The sequence below is a fragment of the Doryrhamphus excisus genome, linkage group LG19 (genome assembly GCF_037039965.1).
Source record: "Doryrhamphus excisus strain RoL-2023G ecotype Guam linkage group LG19, RoL_Dexc_Guam_v1.1, whole genome shotgun sequence".
In the NCBI taxonomy this organism is placed as follows: domain Eukaryota; kingdom Metazoa; phylum Chordata; class Actinopteri; order Syngnathiformes; family Syngnathidae; genus Doryrhamphus; species Doryrhamphus excisus.
Window position 1 is genome coordinate 9,039,686 of NC_136375.1, and position 14,577 is coordinate 9,054,262.

Below are 14,577 nucleotides of genomic sequence, written 5' to 3' on the forward strand. Positions count from 1 at the left end.
CAAATATTTCACAAAAACATTGGAGAAATCTTGCAGCACACCACTAACCAAAATGTTACAAATAACACATATTTAATTACAATATAATGTTAATTTAACCCTTTTTAAAACTTCTCAATGACTGTCACCACGACCTCTCACGTGCATCACTAAGTCTATTGGAGGAACGAGGCAATCAGCTACGTGTTGCCACACGGACGAGTATTACATTGCTCTGCCAATCTTTACACCACGGACACTCGACAATGACATAATATTTGCAAAAAATGGTCAATAATTGTCCTTTTTTTAAGTGTACATTTGCAGCACATTTACAGTACATTTGCCTCCAAAATATACATACTGATGATGACGTTCATTAAAATCAGATAATCCACGATAATGTAACATACATTGCATGTTTATCTTCTCATATATTACAATTAGGTCTGTCAAATTATGAAAGAAATTAAACAGAAAATTTTAATTTTCTGTTAAGTTCACACATTAACCGTGTTATTATGAGCAATGAGGGGTTGCGTTCCATGAGACTGTAGTTTATTTCACATGTTTTGAGCATAACTTTCTGGAATTTCCGAGTGTATTTAAATGCAGGAAATCGTACTTCCGCATTTAAGAGTTACAAAGCGACCGAGAAGAATATTTACTGCTACTGGTATTATTGTTTTTTTTCTATTTATCTTAATTTAGACCACACGCATAATAAAAATAATAGAACAATGGTGAGCAAGGGACTGGAGACTGGACTGGTTTTTATACATTATTGCATATAACCCCCAAAAACACATTATGGCAAAGCACACAAAAATGTTAAGTGTTATGAACACAACAAGGCTTTATGCTGTTAAACTGTAATAATAATTTTTCTATGCAACAATAATCATCAAAATGAAGACTATGTTAAATCAGTAGCACTTCTGTGACGTCTATGCCATACTGCCCCCTTCAGGCTAGACATAACTTCTCCAATTGGAGATAAGTACACGCGTTTAACGCATTTATGCAAGCTAATGTGTCCAAACTATTCAAAGCCAGTCTGACTGCTTCAACCTCAGACAGACGAACAGACGGAGGTGTGACTGTGAGAAGCGTCTTCAGTTCCTTCGGGTCACACTTCATCACCTCTGTGCGGGTGTCACTGCTCACACCAACCGCCTCGGTCACAAAGTTCACCGGATCATGCCGCCATCCTCCCTCCACAGATACACATAAATGATTGTCAGTCATAATTACATGATTTCAACCTGATCCAAAATGTGTTTCTACATTTAAAAAAGAGGGAGGGAAACTTCAGCTTTCAATAGAAATCCGCTTCCAAAAAGTCTGATACGCAGGCAAACAGACCATGCGTAAAAATACAAACACAGAGATGGTGTACAAATATTGGGGACTACGACTGGGGGCAACCAGGGGGCAATGCATGGTGGTCATATAGTGGCACATGCACCAGCCCATGCATGGAGGCAAAACAAGAGCCAGGGTAGAGAGGTGTGGGGGGCAGGGGGTGTCTGTTCACCCTTAAAGGTGTGCCTCCCTGACACCTTACTAATTCACACCCACCCCTGAGAAAGGCCAGCATGTGCCGCAAGGGTTAAAACTGTGCAGAGTTCACCCATTGTGTCAATGTCACGCTAAGGAGGCCAATCTTTTGAATTAAACTACAATTGCTGATTAAATGCTGCCATTAAAACCTAGTTTGTTTACATTATGGTATTTTGGTGTTGTTGTTTTTTTACATGGAAACACATCCAAACCAAACTCAAAGTTACTGAAACTGATGGTTTCACAGTTTACAGTTAATAACTAGCAGTGTCCAAATTCCAGCAAGTGGTTTTTGGGCCTGCAGCTCATTTGTTTTCTGGCCTGATGTATTCAAAAACAATAATAATTTCAAAATTATGAAAAAACAAAAAGCTGGATAGGTTTGAGAGTCAGACTGATGACTTTTGACTCGACTTGACAAAATCATACGAGACTCTCAACCCGACTTGTACTTTGACATCATTTGACCCGTAGACTTGAGTCTTTCAAACCTATGACTTGGGACTTGATGAGACTTGCCTTGTTATGACTTGAGACTTGATTTGACTTGGACTTGCATGTTTTTACTTGAGATTTAAGATTTGATACTGACAGTACTTGAGATGTGCGAAAACCTTCGTTATACATCAAAACGTTACTTCTTTGTGTGTATAAGCCACGCCCAACGTTAGTTACGTCTGTTGTCATGATAGCGATTTGACAAAGTTTAGCTGTGCTGTCATTGAATGCGTGGATTATAGTGCGAGTATGTGAGCTGGTGACATATAACAGCTTTAATGACGGAAAAGTCACTTAAGTAGCTTATTTCTGCACAGGTAATGTGTTCAATCAAGTCACATGACATACCGGCGTATTACATTCTTTGTTACAACATTATACAATAGCAAAGAAACGTGTCCTGTTATTAATTAAACCATGTCTTTAATTCCCTGTGTTTCTGAGTCATGTTCCAACACTGAATTGACTACCGTATTACGTCTCAAAACATGCAAGTGCATTAAAAGGGCTGAAAGTTCATCAGGCAGGGCATCAGGTCTTGGTTTTATATTTAACTGCAGAGGTGGGCGCATTTCACACCCAAGTAGGTGACACCGCTGATAGCATCAAGTCTGACACCCGGTCCTGGGAAAGTTCCAGGCAGAGCAGACTTGAGTTGAAGAGGTTATCAGAGCATCATTAAACTGCATTCAAACATTCTGTTTGGTGCAGGGAATGAAAGCGTTGCATTTATTTCTAAATACTAGATTGCTCTGCTTGCTAATAAATTAATGCAAGTTTAATTAAAAATATCAAGTATAAATTCACACACTTGAAATATATTCATCAAAGTGTCTATAAGACACTTTTTTGTTAGTTAGTGTCTATAAGACACTTTTTTTGTGGTAATAATTTAGTCCTTACACTAGTAGGGTCATGAGTTCAGTGGCAATGGTGCATTCAGGGGCCACAGAGTCTCTCGACAAAGGTGTGTAGAGTCGGCACCCTCTGAAACACGTACCGTGGATCCTGGGAATTCCCACGGCACAGCTCCGGATGCCTGGAGAGTTCAGGTCATGAGAATAAAATATTATTATATAATACTGAATTTTTAACTGTGTGTGTACTATAAGCTGTATGGCAGCTAATATCTGAAACATCTGTACACACATCTGTTTTGAAAGCATTTTGATACTAAGAGTCCTGTCTGTGAGGTTACCATGGCAACGCTCTACATTACTTGGCTATAATATTGTTTGACCAGCCAGAACACCTCTCATGTTGATAACTGTGCCTTTAGTATAGAAATTTGACAAAATGCCCTAAAATGCCCTTTCCAACTCTACAGGGAAAAAAATTATCGCAATATATATTATGATTTATACCATAAATATTAGTTCTACATTCATTTTATCAACATTTAATTGCTTAAAGTTAAAATTGACTGTTAAAATGTTAACATACTAACACCTAGCATAATAGTGCTAAATGTTTGCATGAGTGTTTACCTCTGAAAATGCTAAATGCTAGAAATGTTACTATAATTATGTTAGCATGCCAACATGCTAATGTTAGCATGAAAACACCTGGCATGATAGCGGTAAATTCCCGTTTAAATTTATATTAATGACTAACATGTCAAAGTCAGCATGCTAACACCTAATATAATAGTGTCTACTTATGGAAATGGTTTGAAATGCTACTATGCTAATATTATCATGCTACAACCTAGCAAAAATGTGCTAAGTGTTCATTTAAGTGTCTACCCATGACAACGGCTAAAAATGCTACTATACTAATGTTAGCATGCCAGCACCTAGCACGATAGTGGTAAATGTCTGCTTAAGTTTATATTCATGACTAACATGGCAACATTAGCATGCTAACACCTAGCAAGATAGCGGTAAATGTCTGCTTAAGTTTATATTCATGACTAACATGGCAATGTTACCAAGCTAACCATGCAACCATAATAGTGTCTATACCTATGAAAATTGATATAATACTACTATGCTAATATTAGCATGCTAGAACCTAGCATGGTAGTGTTCATTTAAGTTCATTTAAGTGTCTACTCATGACAACGGCTAAAAATGCTACTATACTAATGTTAGCATGCTATCAATGCTAACATGCTAACACCTGATATAATAGCGCAATGTACAGGGAAGGCTAAATGTCTCTGATAATTTTTTGTGGAGTTAAATGCACAAATGTTGAAAATGGTCCTACTGGATGTGCTTATTTGAACTTATTGTGCATTTAAAAAATGACATGTAACGTTTGCATGACATACAGAAAGGGAATTTTGTGTTTCATGAAACAAATAATAGAAACAGCTCTCAGTGTGATGCACTTTAGCCCCATCTTGAAGCCTTCTCCTGTTTGTCACGCACTTGGGCACACCTCAGGCGACATGGCTCAGGAAGGAAATGGTGCGTTTACGACCTGGCACTTATTTGGTGGGAAAATAGCTGCTTCAGTAGAAAGCAACGGACTGCAGACTGCACCTTTAATTACAATTTTTTCATGCATACACAGCTTGTAATACAAAAAAGTCGAGAAAAACCAGATTCATTGAACGTATTTTATTGCAAAGTCGCCCAAAATACGAAAGAGGTAGAAACGTCAAAAAAATAACTTAAATGCATGATAGACTTTTTGTTGGGTTTAAAAAAAACGACATAGGAACTATTTACAGTTATTTACAGCAATAAATATAAAAATATATTAAGGCATTATGCAGGTTTGTGGAAATATTTCAGTTCTGTTCCTTCTCCATCTCCTCCTCATAATCATCATCATAGTCATCCTCCTCTTCCTCGCTGTCTTCCTCACTGCTGGAGGAGTCGTCAAAGGGGCAGATGGTCGCTTGGACCGGGTAGTTCCGGAGGAGCATCTCCGCTTCTCGGTACAGGTAGTCGAAGCATTTGGTTTTGGGCCAGTACAACCTTTAGAAAGTAAAGGAAAATAATATTTAATACAAAAAAAGAGAACATGCATTATAATTAATAAAATATTTTAGGTCAAATATAGCAAAAGTAAATAAACTTACTTGACGGGGTGAACGAACATGGCTGGTTTGGGTGAAGCAGGAGCCTAAAAGTTAAACATGTAAATGAATTAGACAAACATCCAGCGTGTTACAGTTGAGGATGAAGTTACAAGTGAAACGAAAGTGAAATTTACCGTGGGTGCGGTAGTTCTCGTTTCGGTTCCGGTCCAAGGTCTCCACAAGTGAGCCTGTTGGTTCGCGTTGTTGTTGCGAGGAGCCAAAAGATTAAATCCACCAATGTCCATGGCTGCGGTAAGTACAGACGTCTTTTTCCAGAGGTTCTGTTGCAATGTGATGTCCGATGTCGGATCCTTCTATTTATCAGGGTACAGGGCAGGGCCGAGAGCGCCAAATTGGGCTTTTGACGCTTCTCCATGCGCCACAGTGCGGAGGTGTGAAGTCACACTTGTGCAAACCTCACACCATATGGACCAAACTTTCTACATTTTGGGGATGTGGGATCGTTTTTAGTTATTCAATCCATCATTTCTGAACTAAAACGAAACGAGTATTGACTATACGTACACGTGCATTTTTTGCGCGTTACAATTGCGCAATTTCCCTTCCATTAAAAGCTGCATGATGCCTATCTGCTAACCATTTGGGTGGAAGGTGTGAAGACACACGCTTCCCACTTGACAGACCCCCCAGCTGTGCGGGTGATGGAAGGGGGGCGACACGCGTCAGCCTTTGCGTACACAAGCACCAATGCAACAAAAAAAACTCATTAATTAGAGTTGAAGTTGCAGCAAGGAGGGAGGGGGTTCCTTAATGGTCATAAATATTATTTCATGATGGATATATGGCCTAGAGCTAGATAGATCTATAATCTATAGATACACAATGTAGCTGGATTACACTTGCTCTGATTTGGATTTATTTTCCCTTTGGAAATAATGGAATTAAAAAATAATCCGTTCCAGAGTCAACCTGTGACCATCATCAACTTTGCAGGACATTTTAAAGTAGAACTTTAACCTTCCCAATGATACAAGTGTACAAATAATATATCATTTGCTGATATTCTGTTTCAAACAATAAAACACTACAATAACACAATCATCAAAATACATATGTATAATGTAATAAACCATTACTTATCTGAATGATGACTTCTACAGTATAACCATGTAGGCATACAAATATCTATACGCAATAACCGGGTCAAAAAGTCATATATTCCCACCGCAAGACATGCTGGGTAGCATTTTGCCGTGTTGCATTTTTGCAAGATTGCAAAATATGTTGATTCAGTGGTCAAAAAAAGTGAACATAACCTTGATAACTAATGGTTTATTGTTTGTAGTTCATATTGTTGTTGCAGCCAGACTACCCAACATGCCTTGCGGGCACTGTGAGCAATGCATGTTGCAAGTCTAGCGTTTTGTTTTATATATAATTTTTTAACCCGCAAGTGCCTCGTGAGTTATTGAAAAAACTTTATTTAACTTTATTAACACTGCACCAATGTTATTCTATTATTACGACAAATTTCCTCGAATTATTACATTTTTATTGACAAGAAAACGTTTCCTTGTGCAATAGAACCTTGGCTAGTGCACAGAGGTGGTGTCTGTGCTGATCTCATAGAGACAATCTGGCATGTACTTTGAAGAATTACTATATTTGACACATATAAACATAGAAGAACACAGATATATATATTTAATTTCCTTTTACAATGTTAAAAACCAAATCCTTGTTGATTTCTAATTAAAAGTTGAGTGTTTATATAACATTTTCCCAAATGTACCCACACCACACACACACACACACACACCTCATTAGTCTGTAATGACTTTTTGGATTGATGCAAAGCTGTTGAACAAATAAAAACAAAGTGTAATCTACTGATTTAATTAAGTCCCATTTGGACTTGAATGGCAGTGTTTTCTTCCACTGCATCAGTAGGGGGCAGTGCAAAGCTACATGCTGGGATAGGAGTTGATTGATAGCTAGATAAGTGTGTGTGTGTGTGTGTGTGTGTGTGTGTGTGTGTGTGTCTCACCTCATTCAGAGTTAATGGCTGCCACATTTGCTAGAGGTCCTGCGGTGAGGACTGTGTGGGTTTAAAGGTGACTCTTCCAACTTGCAGCAGCTATAGACAAGAAGAAGAAAAAGTCCATAATTCACGTCTTGCATTATTTGTCCAGTGAAATAATCATTTCAGCAGGTTTTGTTTATCATAATACTACAATCTCCTTTATTTTAACATTATTCCCATAACAGGTCCACTCATTTCCAAGTATGACCAACGAATGAATGAATGACAGGATGACCTTTTCATGTAAAAAAAAAAAAAAATACACAAAATTTTCATGTACTACGACTTTATTCGCACAGAATTACAAATTTGATATACATTTTTCTTGTAACATTTCGACATATGTTTTGTGATTTCATGACTGCAACTTTATTCTAATAATATGACGGCTTTTTTTCTCTCATAATTTTACCAGTACCACTTTTTGCCTTGCAATACAATAAATAAATGTGAAAACATTAAATACTAGTACTTGTGATTTTCTAGTGCTGCAACTTTTTTGCGCAGAATTAAGTATTTCTGGTATTTTGTAATATCATATTTATGCAACTTTACAACTGAAATCTTATTATTCTAACAGTACAAATTTTTCTCACAACGTTATGTCTCTCCTTATCAAATTGTTTTACTTGTAAAAAAAAGTTTCAACATTTTCCTTGTAAATGTTTTTGCAACTTTATTTGCATAACATTACAACTCTTCACATAAAATACGATATTTACTCATAGTATATTATGACGTCCATTCATTAATTTTCTATGCCGCTTATCCTCATGAGGGTGGCAGCGGGTATGCTGGAGCCTATCCCAGCTGTCTTTGAGCAAGAGGCGGGGTACACCCTGGACTGGTGGCCAGCCAATCACAGGGCACATATAGACAAACAACTATTCACACTCACATAATATGAATAATTCTGAAATAGGTAAGTCATAATTGAGATAAAAATCATGATAAATATGAGATCAAGTCACAATTATAAGATTAAATCTCTGAAATTCTGAAATTGTGAGATACTGTATAACACGACCACCTTTTTGTCTTCGCATTATGACTTTCTCATCTAACATTATGACTTTATTCACAAATACTGTAGAAAAAAGTGGGACTTTTTATTGCTTTTCAATGTGGCCCAATACTGTTTTGTAGAGGCACTTCTGAAGGTTAAATTTGAAGGCCAACATCTTAAAAACGCTGTGTCCCCTTGTGGCTTGGCAATGAATGAGTCAGAGTCATGATTATTTTGTAATTTGAATGGGAATAAAACGAAGCAAACGTAACTTGCTGTTCCTAATATTCAGTATGTGTCATCCATTTCTTTTCCTTACGGGCGCTGGATGGATGGATACATTTATGGATACATAGACAGACACACAGAGAGCCATTTGGGTGTTAAGACACACATGTCCTCTTGTCACTCCCTGCTGTGGGGATGATGGAAGAAGGAATGGGGTGGGGGGGGGCGTAATGACATGTTGACATGTGTCGGCTTTGAGGGCGTGGAAGGGGGGCTGCGGGGGTCGTATGTAAACATGAGCAGATGCAGAAATGAAAAAGAAATATCGTGTTGTTTACAACACACAAATGGGCGCTTGTTCAGCCAATGACGAGCCACGTTCCTCAGAGAAGCTTCAAGTTAACAAATGTGCCTCTGTGATCTTTCCAAACACAGAATGGCCTCCTCAAACTGGAGGGAGATGATACCACCGATATTCTGCTGCCATCCAAAGAGTTTTTGTTCCCTGCTCTTATTTGATGCATCCACCGGAGAGCTGATGACTGCCTCTAAAAGACTCATGCTCGGGTCGGGCTGCACCACACTGAAGTTCAGAGTGTTACCTTGGAAACCAACTGCATAGGAAGGAATCCAAGAAAAATGTGTGCAAGGTAGGAAATACTGACCAAGCGGTGAGAGAATGTGTCCTTGTCGCACTAACAAAGTGTCATGTGTATTATTTTCATACCATTCTGTCATTCATTCATTCATTTTCTACCGCTTTTTCCTCACGAGGGTCGCGGGGGGTGCTGGAGCCTATCCCAGCTTTCTTCGGGCGAGAGGCAGGGTACACCCTGGACTGGTCGCCAGCCAATCACAGGGCACATATAGACCATTCTGTCATAAAAACATCAAAATATGACAGTTATCAGACTGACCCAATTTTAAAACCCCAAACTCTTTTTATTGACCATTTTTAAGGGAAAAAAGTAAAAGAGGCTAAAACTTTACCACTTCCACACGGAATGAAAGGAGACCTTTTTTCACTCTATTGTGTCGGACATGCTATGGCTGACTTCATGACTCCATGCGGTGTTAAGGTGGTGAAGGTAAGTGACCAGAATACTATACATATCATTCATTCATTCATTTTCTACCGCTTATCCTCACAAGGGTTGCGGGGGTGCTGGAGCCTATCCCAGCTGTCTTTGGGCAAGAGGCGGGGTACACCCTGGACACATATCACAGGGCACATATAGACAAACAACCATTCACACTCACATTCATAGCATGTTTTTGGAATGTGGGAGGAAACCGGAGTACCCGGAGAAAACCCACGCATGCGAAGTCCACACACTACATATCATGTGTATGTCGATATATTTTGACTAATCATAGACCATAGTCGACCACCAAATAGCAATCTTTTATTACTTTATTAATTTGTGAAAAACTGTGATATAATGAGGGTGTATTAAATATTATGTTTTATATATATATATATATATATATATATATATATATATATATATATATATATATATATATATATATATATATATATATATATATATATTTAAAGCAATGGAAATATCTGTGCACTCCATTTCACCATTGGCCTTTAAAATGCATTGCAATTTATCAATTCTACACAAAAGCTAGTAGTGTAACGAGCATAATTACTGCAATCAAACCATTAAGTATGTGTGGGTTGTTGTTTTTTACCCTTGAGAAAAAAAGTCTCAAAAGGAAGGGTTGCATTTTGGTTGGGGAGATTTGGACATGCATATTAAATGGGTTTCTTTACAAAACGAATAATATCAAAAAAAAATTATGTATGATTGCTGCCTAGTGGTATTAGTCAGAAAATATTGACAGACAAAGGTGTATGTAAAATTGTGGCCACTGGGTGTCACAGTTCTCCTCCCAGTCAGTGTGAAAGTGGTGGAAAGTTTTTACCTTCTTTGTCCATCTTCCTACTCCATTTTGAACCCTTTTTTAAGTTTAAAATACAGTCAAATTGGAGGCTAATTAGACTGTTGGATCCTTGCAGTGATGCAGAATAATAGAATTATAGGCAAAGGTGACTATAGGGGTGCTATTTCATGTCTATATGACTCTAATAACTAGTATTTAGAAAAAAGCAGGTTTTCTATGCTCCAACTATGAACATTTTCCATTTAATATTGATTCCTATACTTTGCAAAAATTAACCAATTAAACACAACAAATGCGGCACAGCGGTTAGCGCACAGACCTCACAGCTAGGAGACCAGGGTTCAATTCCACCCTCCGCCATCTCTGTGTGGAGTTTGCATGTTCTCCCCGTGCATGCGTGGGTTTTCTCCTTGTACTGCGGTTTCCTCCCACATTCCAAAAACATGCTAGGTTAATTGGCGACTCCAAATTGTCCATAGGTAGGAATGTGAGTGTGAATGGTTGTTTGTCTATATGTGCCCTGTGATTGGCTGGCGACCAGTCCAGGGTGTACCCCGCCTCTCGCCCAAAGACAGCTGGGATAGGCTCCAGCACCCCCACGACATTCGTGAGGAAAAAGCGGGAGAAAATTAATGAATGAATGAATGAACACAACAAATGTGGGGTGACTCTATGTGAAAATGTTAAATATATATTTTCTTTTTACTGCAAACTACCAGCTGTTACTTCACTGATAATGAAAACAGAATGTTGCTCACATATCTGGGGACTGCCATGATATGCTCTGATACGTTCAACAGCATTATAGGATACGAAGGTAATTGTCTTTTACACGCCCACATTCAGCGTGGTAGAGCACGCCACTGTGATGGAACCACGATGCACACCGACATGCATCTGCTTCCACGCATCTCACCTGAGCAGGACCAATATCGGATTTGCACGACGTGATTCATTTTCATCAACGGACCTCCTGTTTTGAATGATTTTCACATATAAATCATCAACACAGGAAGGATCCTACAGGAGAAGGGTAAGCTTTATGTCCTCCATTTGAGTCATAGCTGTTCTTTTTCTGGTTTCGTTCCGTGTCGGTTTCATTTGTTTTTAATGTCATCTTGTCGGCTGTCTCCAGGCTGGATGACATGAGTTCGCACAACCGGAGCCAAAGCAGCGCGCGGCGCAGCGACTACGTGTGGCAATATGAATATTACGACGAGGAACCCGTCTCTTTTGAGGGACTCAAAGCACACAGATGTGAGGTTTCTGCAATAAATTCACTCATGTTTTCATCCGAAAACGCACATAATCTTAATAAACGATTGCTTCAGATAACGAACACATCTTTACGCACGCGACTCCAAGCCAGAGATAGACTTGTTGATATTTTATGCCTTTTTTTCTTTCATTGCAGACTCCATAGTAATCGGATTCTGGGTTGGACTTGCAGTGTTTGTTATTTTTATGTTTTTTGTTCTCACACTACTCACCAAGACAGGAGCACCGCACCAAGAGTGAGTAAAAATTCAATTTCCAACCATATCAACCATTTGCAAACGTTAGGGGTATTTCCCAACATTTAAATTTGTGGTTAGCTAAATTCGTACATGATTTTCTGAATTATACATACAGGTTTTAAAACAGTTAAAATAATACTTGGATTTAGTAGTTTTGTCAAAATGTAAACATGTCAAATGTCAAAATGAAAACATAACTAAAAATGAAATAAACCAAATTTTAAGCTGAAATATAAAAAAGTACGAAAAAATGCTAAATCATACCGTATGGACTCTAAAAGTTGAACAAACAGTTGGAACGGTTGTTCACTTGTCAGTGTTATTCAGCTCCGAACCGTAAGGGCGACCTGACTTCAGCAGAGAAGGAAATCCCGCGCCGAGGCATTTCACACCGACCCTTTTCCTGGTTCAAAGGTCATGCCAGCTCACGCTACATAGCTGTCCAAAGCAATGCCTGTAACACTGTGACGCATTTTAATAGTGTTCTGTATTGGCCACTAGGTGTCGGTGTTAGGTGAGACAAGGGCTCGACGTGTTTAGTTTAAATGATCTCTAAGAATGACATAATAATCATAATAATAACACAGGCTATTGTTGGTGTCATAACCTATGAGAAGCTAAAACTCAACTCTGAACTTCTGACATCACTTCCTGTCCTCTATTCTTTTCAACCACTGTACCGCGGCACACTTTGTGAGAAATCATCAGGTGGGAATTCAGGTGGGAATTATCCAATATCACTTTTTAAAATTAACATTTATTAATCATTTTCTGCAAATATTATGTCATTGTCGAGTGTCCGTGGTGTAAAGACATTGAGGCGACTGAACACTTGTTTTTTTGAATGTATGTGTAGCAAAACTCTATGGGAAGATACACTATATTGGATCTCCCCCAACATTCCAGACTCTCAGTTAAAGAGATTATTTTTGGTACTTTAAGAAAAAGGGAAAAACATAAAAATGTATTGAATGTGATTATTATTCTGGGTAATTTTTTTATTCATAAATGTCGATTTTTTTTAAATCACTCCATCCTTCCACACCTTTCATAAGGAACTGCTATTTCTTCTAATCGCTTAAATTTATGGACAAAAAAAGAAGCTGTGGAACTATCAGACACAGTTGGTGTTTTGAACCCAATGGAAACGCCTAGTTAAGTTTTTTTTATTTTGTTTTATTTTATTTGTATTTTTTCCCTTATTTGTATTTTGCTACATTATTTGCCCTTTATTTATTGCTTGCCTTTACTTTGGCCCTTTTGTCTCCTACAAGAGCGTGCTTTGTCTTTATTCTAGAATTTGCTCGAAATTGTTGCCACTTTTGTATGTATATACTCTTTGTGTGTTCATTGTTTGTGTTCTGTTCCAATAAAAAAAATAATAATAAAAAAAATAAAAATAAAAGACTGGCAGAGAAATGTAATATTCCTCCGTGTGGCAACACGTAGCTGATTACCTCGTTCCGCCAATAAACTTAGTGACAAACGTGAGGTGGTTAGTCGTGTGCTGAAAGGTTTTTCCAATGTAAAAACCGTGTTGTGTCTCAAAAAAGGTTGAAAAACACTGACCTAAGGATCACATTTACAGTGACACACATGAGCATCTAGTAAAAGAAAGTAAAAAGAAACATATTATATCTACTATATTGGGTCATACAAACATAAAGGTGACTATGTGGGTGATATATTAATGTCTACATGGCACTAATAATGTAAAAACCCACAGTTCGATGTTCATAAACAAGTTTTCTATGCCATAACTACAAAAATATTAAATGTAATAATATTGAATCCTGCCAATTCTTGAACCACTTAACCATAAATCTTAAAATGTGTACTACTTCAGCTGTTCTTGTTTTCCTGCCAGGAATCCTGACTTTGAGAACATCCATGGTCCACGAAGTGGTCATGTGGACATCACTGGTCCAATAGATGACAGCGACAAAGCCTTTTCTCGTCCATTTCTGCCAGAGTCCTGCCCCTATTTCAATTTCTACATCAGTGAGGATGAGGATGGTAAGAGAAGGCAAAAGCCAGATGAGAAGCCGACTGGGGAACAAAAGGCGGGATGTATCACCCCTCATGCCGTGATGGATCAGGAAGATGAAGATGTCGGTCTAGTAGATGAGAGGACAGCAGACAGAGACTGCACGTTCTTGTCTCACTTCAACATCCCAAACTTTATCAACTTTGAGCACAACTCCTCGCTGGGAGAGGATGACCTGCTGTCTGAGCCGCCCCTGACACTAGGCCAGAACAAGCATGAGCCACATGGTGACAGTCACAGACAGTCCATGAAAACAGCATGGCCGCCTTCCTTGGAGGACATCACAGGGTCCTGGAAACCTGCTTAACCTCAGAATTCCATGAATTTATTTATTCCAACCACCATCATGTCAATATTTGCTTACAATAGCACCTAGGGGCCATTTTGGATCACAATACAACTATGAATTGGGAAAATAATTTTGAGTATTTAAGTCGGGATTATGAGAATAGATATGCATTAGGGCATGAGTAAATCTACCTTGGAAAAATTGAGCGACACAGTTAAATGGCCCGCAACAGACTTAATTAATATTGATTATTGAAATGTATCAAATCAAAATTCATCCACAGCAACTCTGTGATTAATCAAAAAAATTTAAGCATTCGACACCACAAGATTAGATATTTTATTGTGGGAATGCTGGAAGCGTTCACATGTCTATATAAGTTACAATCTTATATAGACAATGTTTTCATGTTATGTGTTAGCATGTTAACAGCAAGCATGTTGGCATTACTAGCA

At 38.3% G+C, this 14,577-nt stretch overlaps 2 protein-coding genes across 4 annotated transcripts; one reads left to right on the forward strand and one right to left on the reverse strand.

Annotated features, from left to right (window-relative positions):
- Positions 1-4,641: 4,641 nt before the first annotated feature.
- On the reverse strand, positions 4,642-12,207 carry LOC131107497 (protein ripply2-like). 2 transcript variants are annotated; one of them, XM_058057597.2, is made up of 5 exons: positions 12,051-12,207; positions 7,083-7,172; positions 5,209-5,321; positions 5,075-5,118; positions 4,642-4,970 (listed from the first exon to the last, which is right to left on the reverse strand). In XM_058057597.2, the coding sequence occupies exons 3-5, from the start codon at positions 5,317-5,319 to the stop codon at positions 4,781-4,783; spliced, it is 345 nt and encodes a 114-aa protein (XP_057913580.2). In that variant the 5' UTR covers positions 5,320-5,321; positions 7,083-7,172; positions 12,051-12,207; the 3' UTR covers positions 4,642-4,780. The 2 variants fall into 2 exon arrangements, with proteins under 2 accessions (XP_057913580.2, XP_078655188.1); XM_078799062.1 differs by lacking the exon at positions 12,051-12,207 and having other exon boundaries at positions 5,209-5,514; positions 7,083-7,103.
- Positions 10,909-14,577, forward strand: LOC131107496 (melanocortin-2 receptor accessory protein 2B-like). Of its 2 annotated transcripts, XM_058057595.2 has the most exons (4): positions 10,909-11,302; positions 11,405-11,526; positions 11,684-11,783; positions 13,654-14,577. In XM_058057595.2, the coding sequence occupies exons 2-4, from the start codon at positions 11,415-11,417 to the stop codon at positions 14,138-14,140; spliced, it is 699 nt and encodes a 232-aa protein (XP_057913578.2). In that variant the 5' UTR covers positions 10,909-11,302; positions 11,405-11,414; the 3' UTR covers positions 14,141-14,577. The 2 variants fall into 2 exon arrangements, with proteins under 2 accessions (XP_057913578.2, XP_057913577.2); XM_058057594.2 differs by having other exon boundaries at positions 11,277-11,526.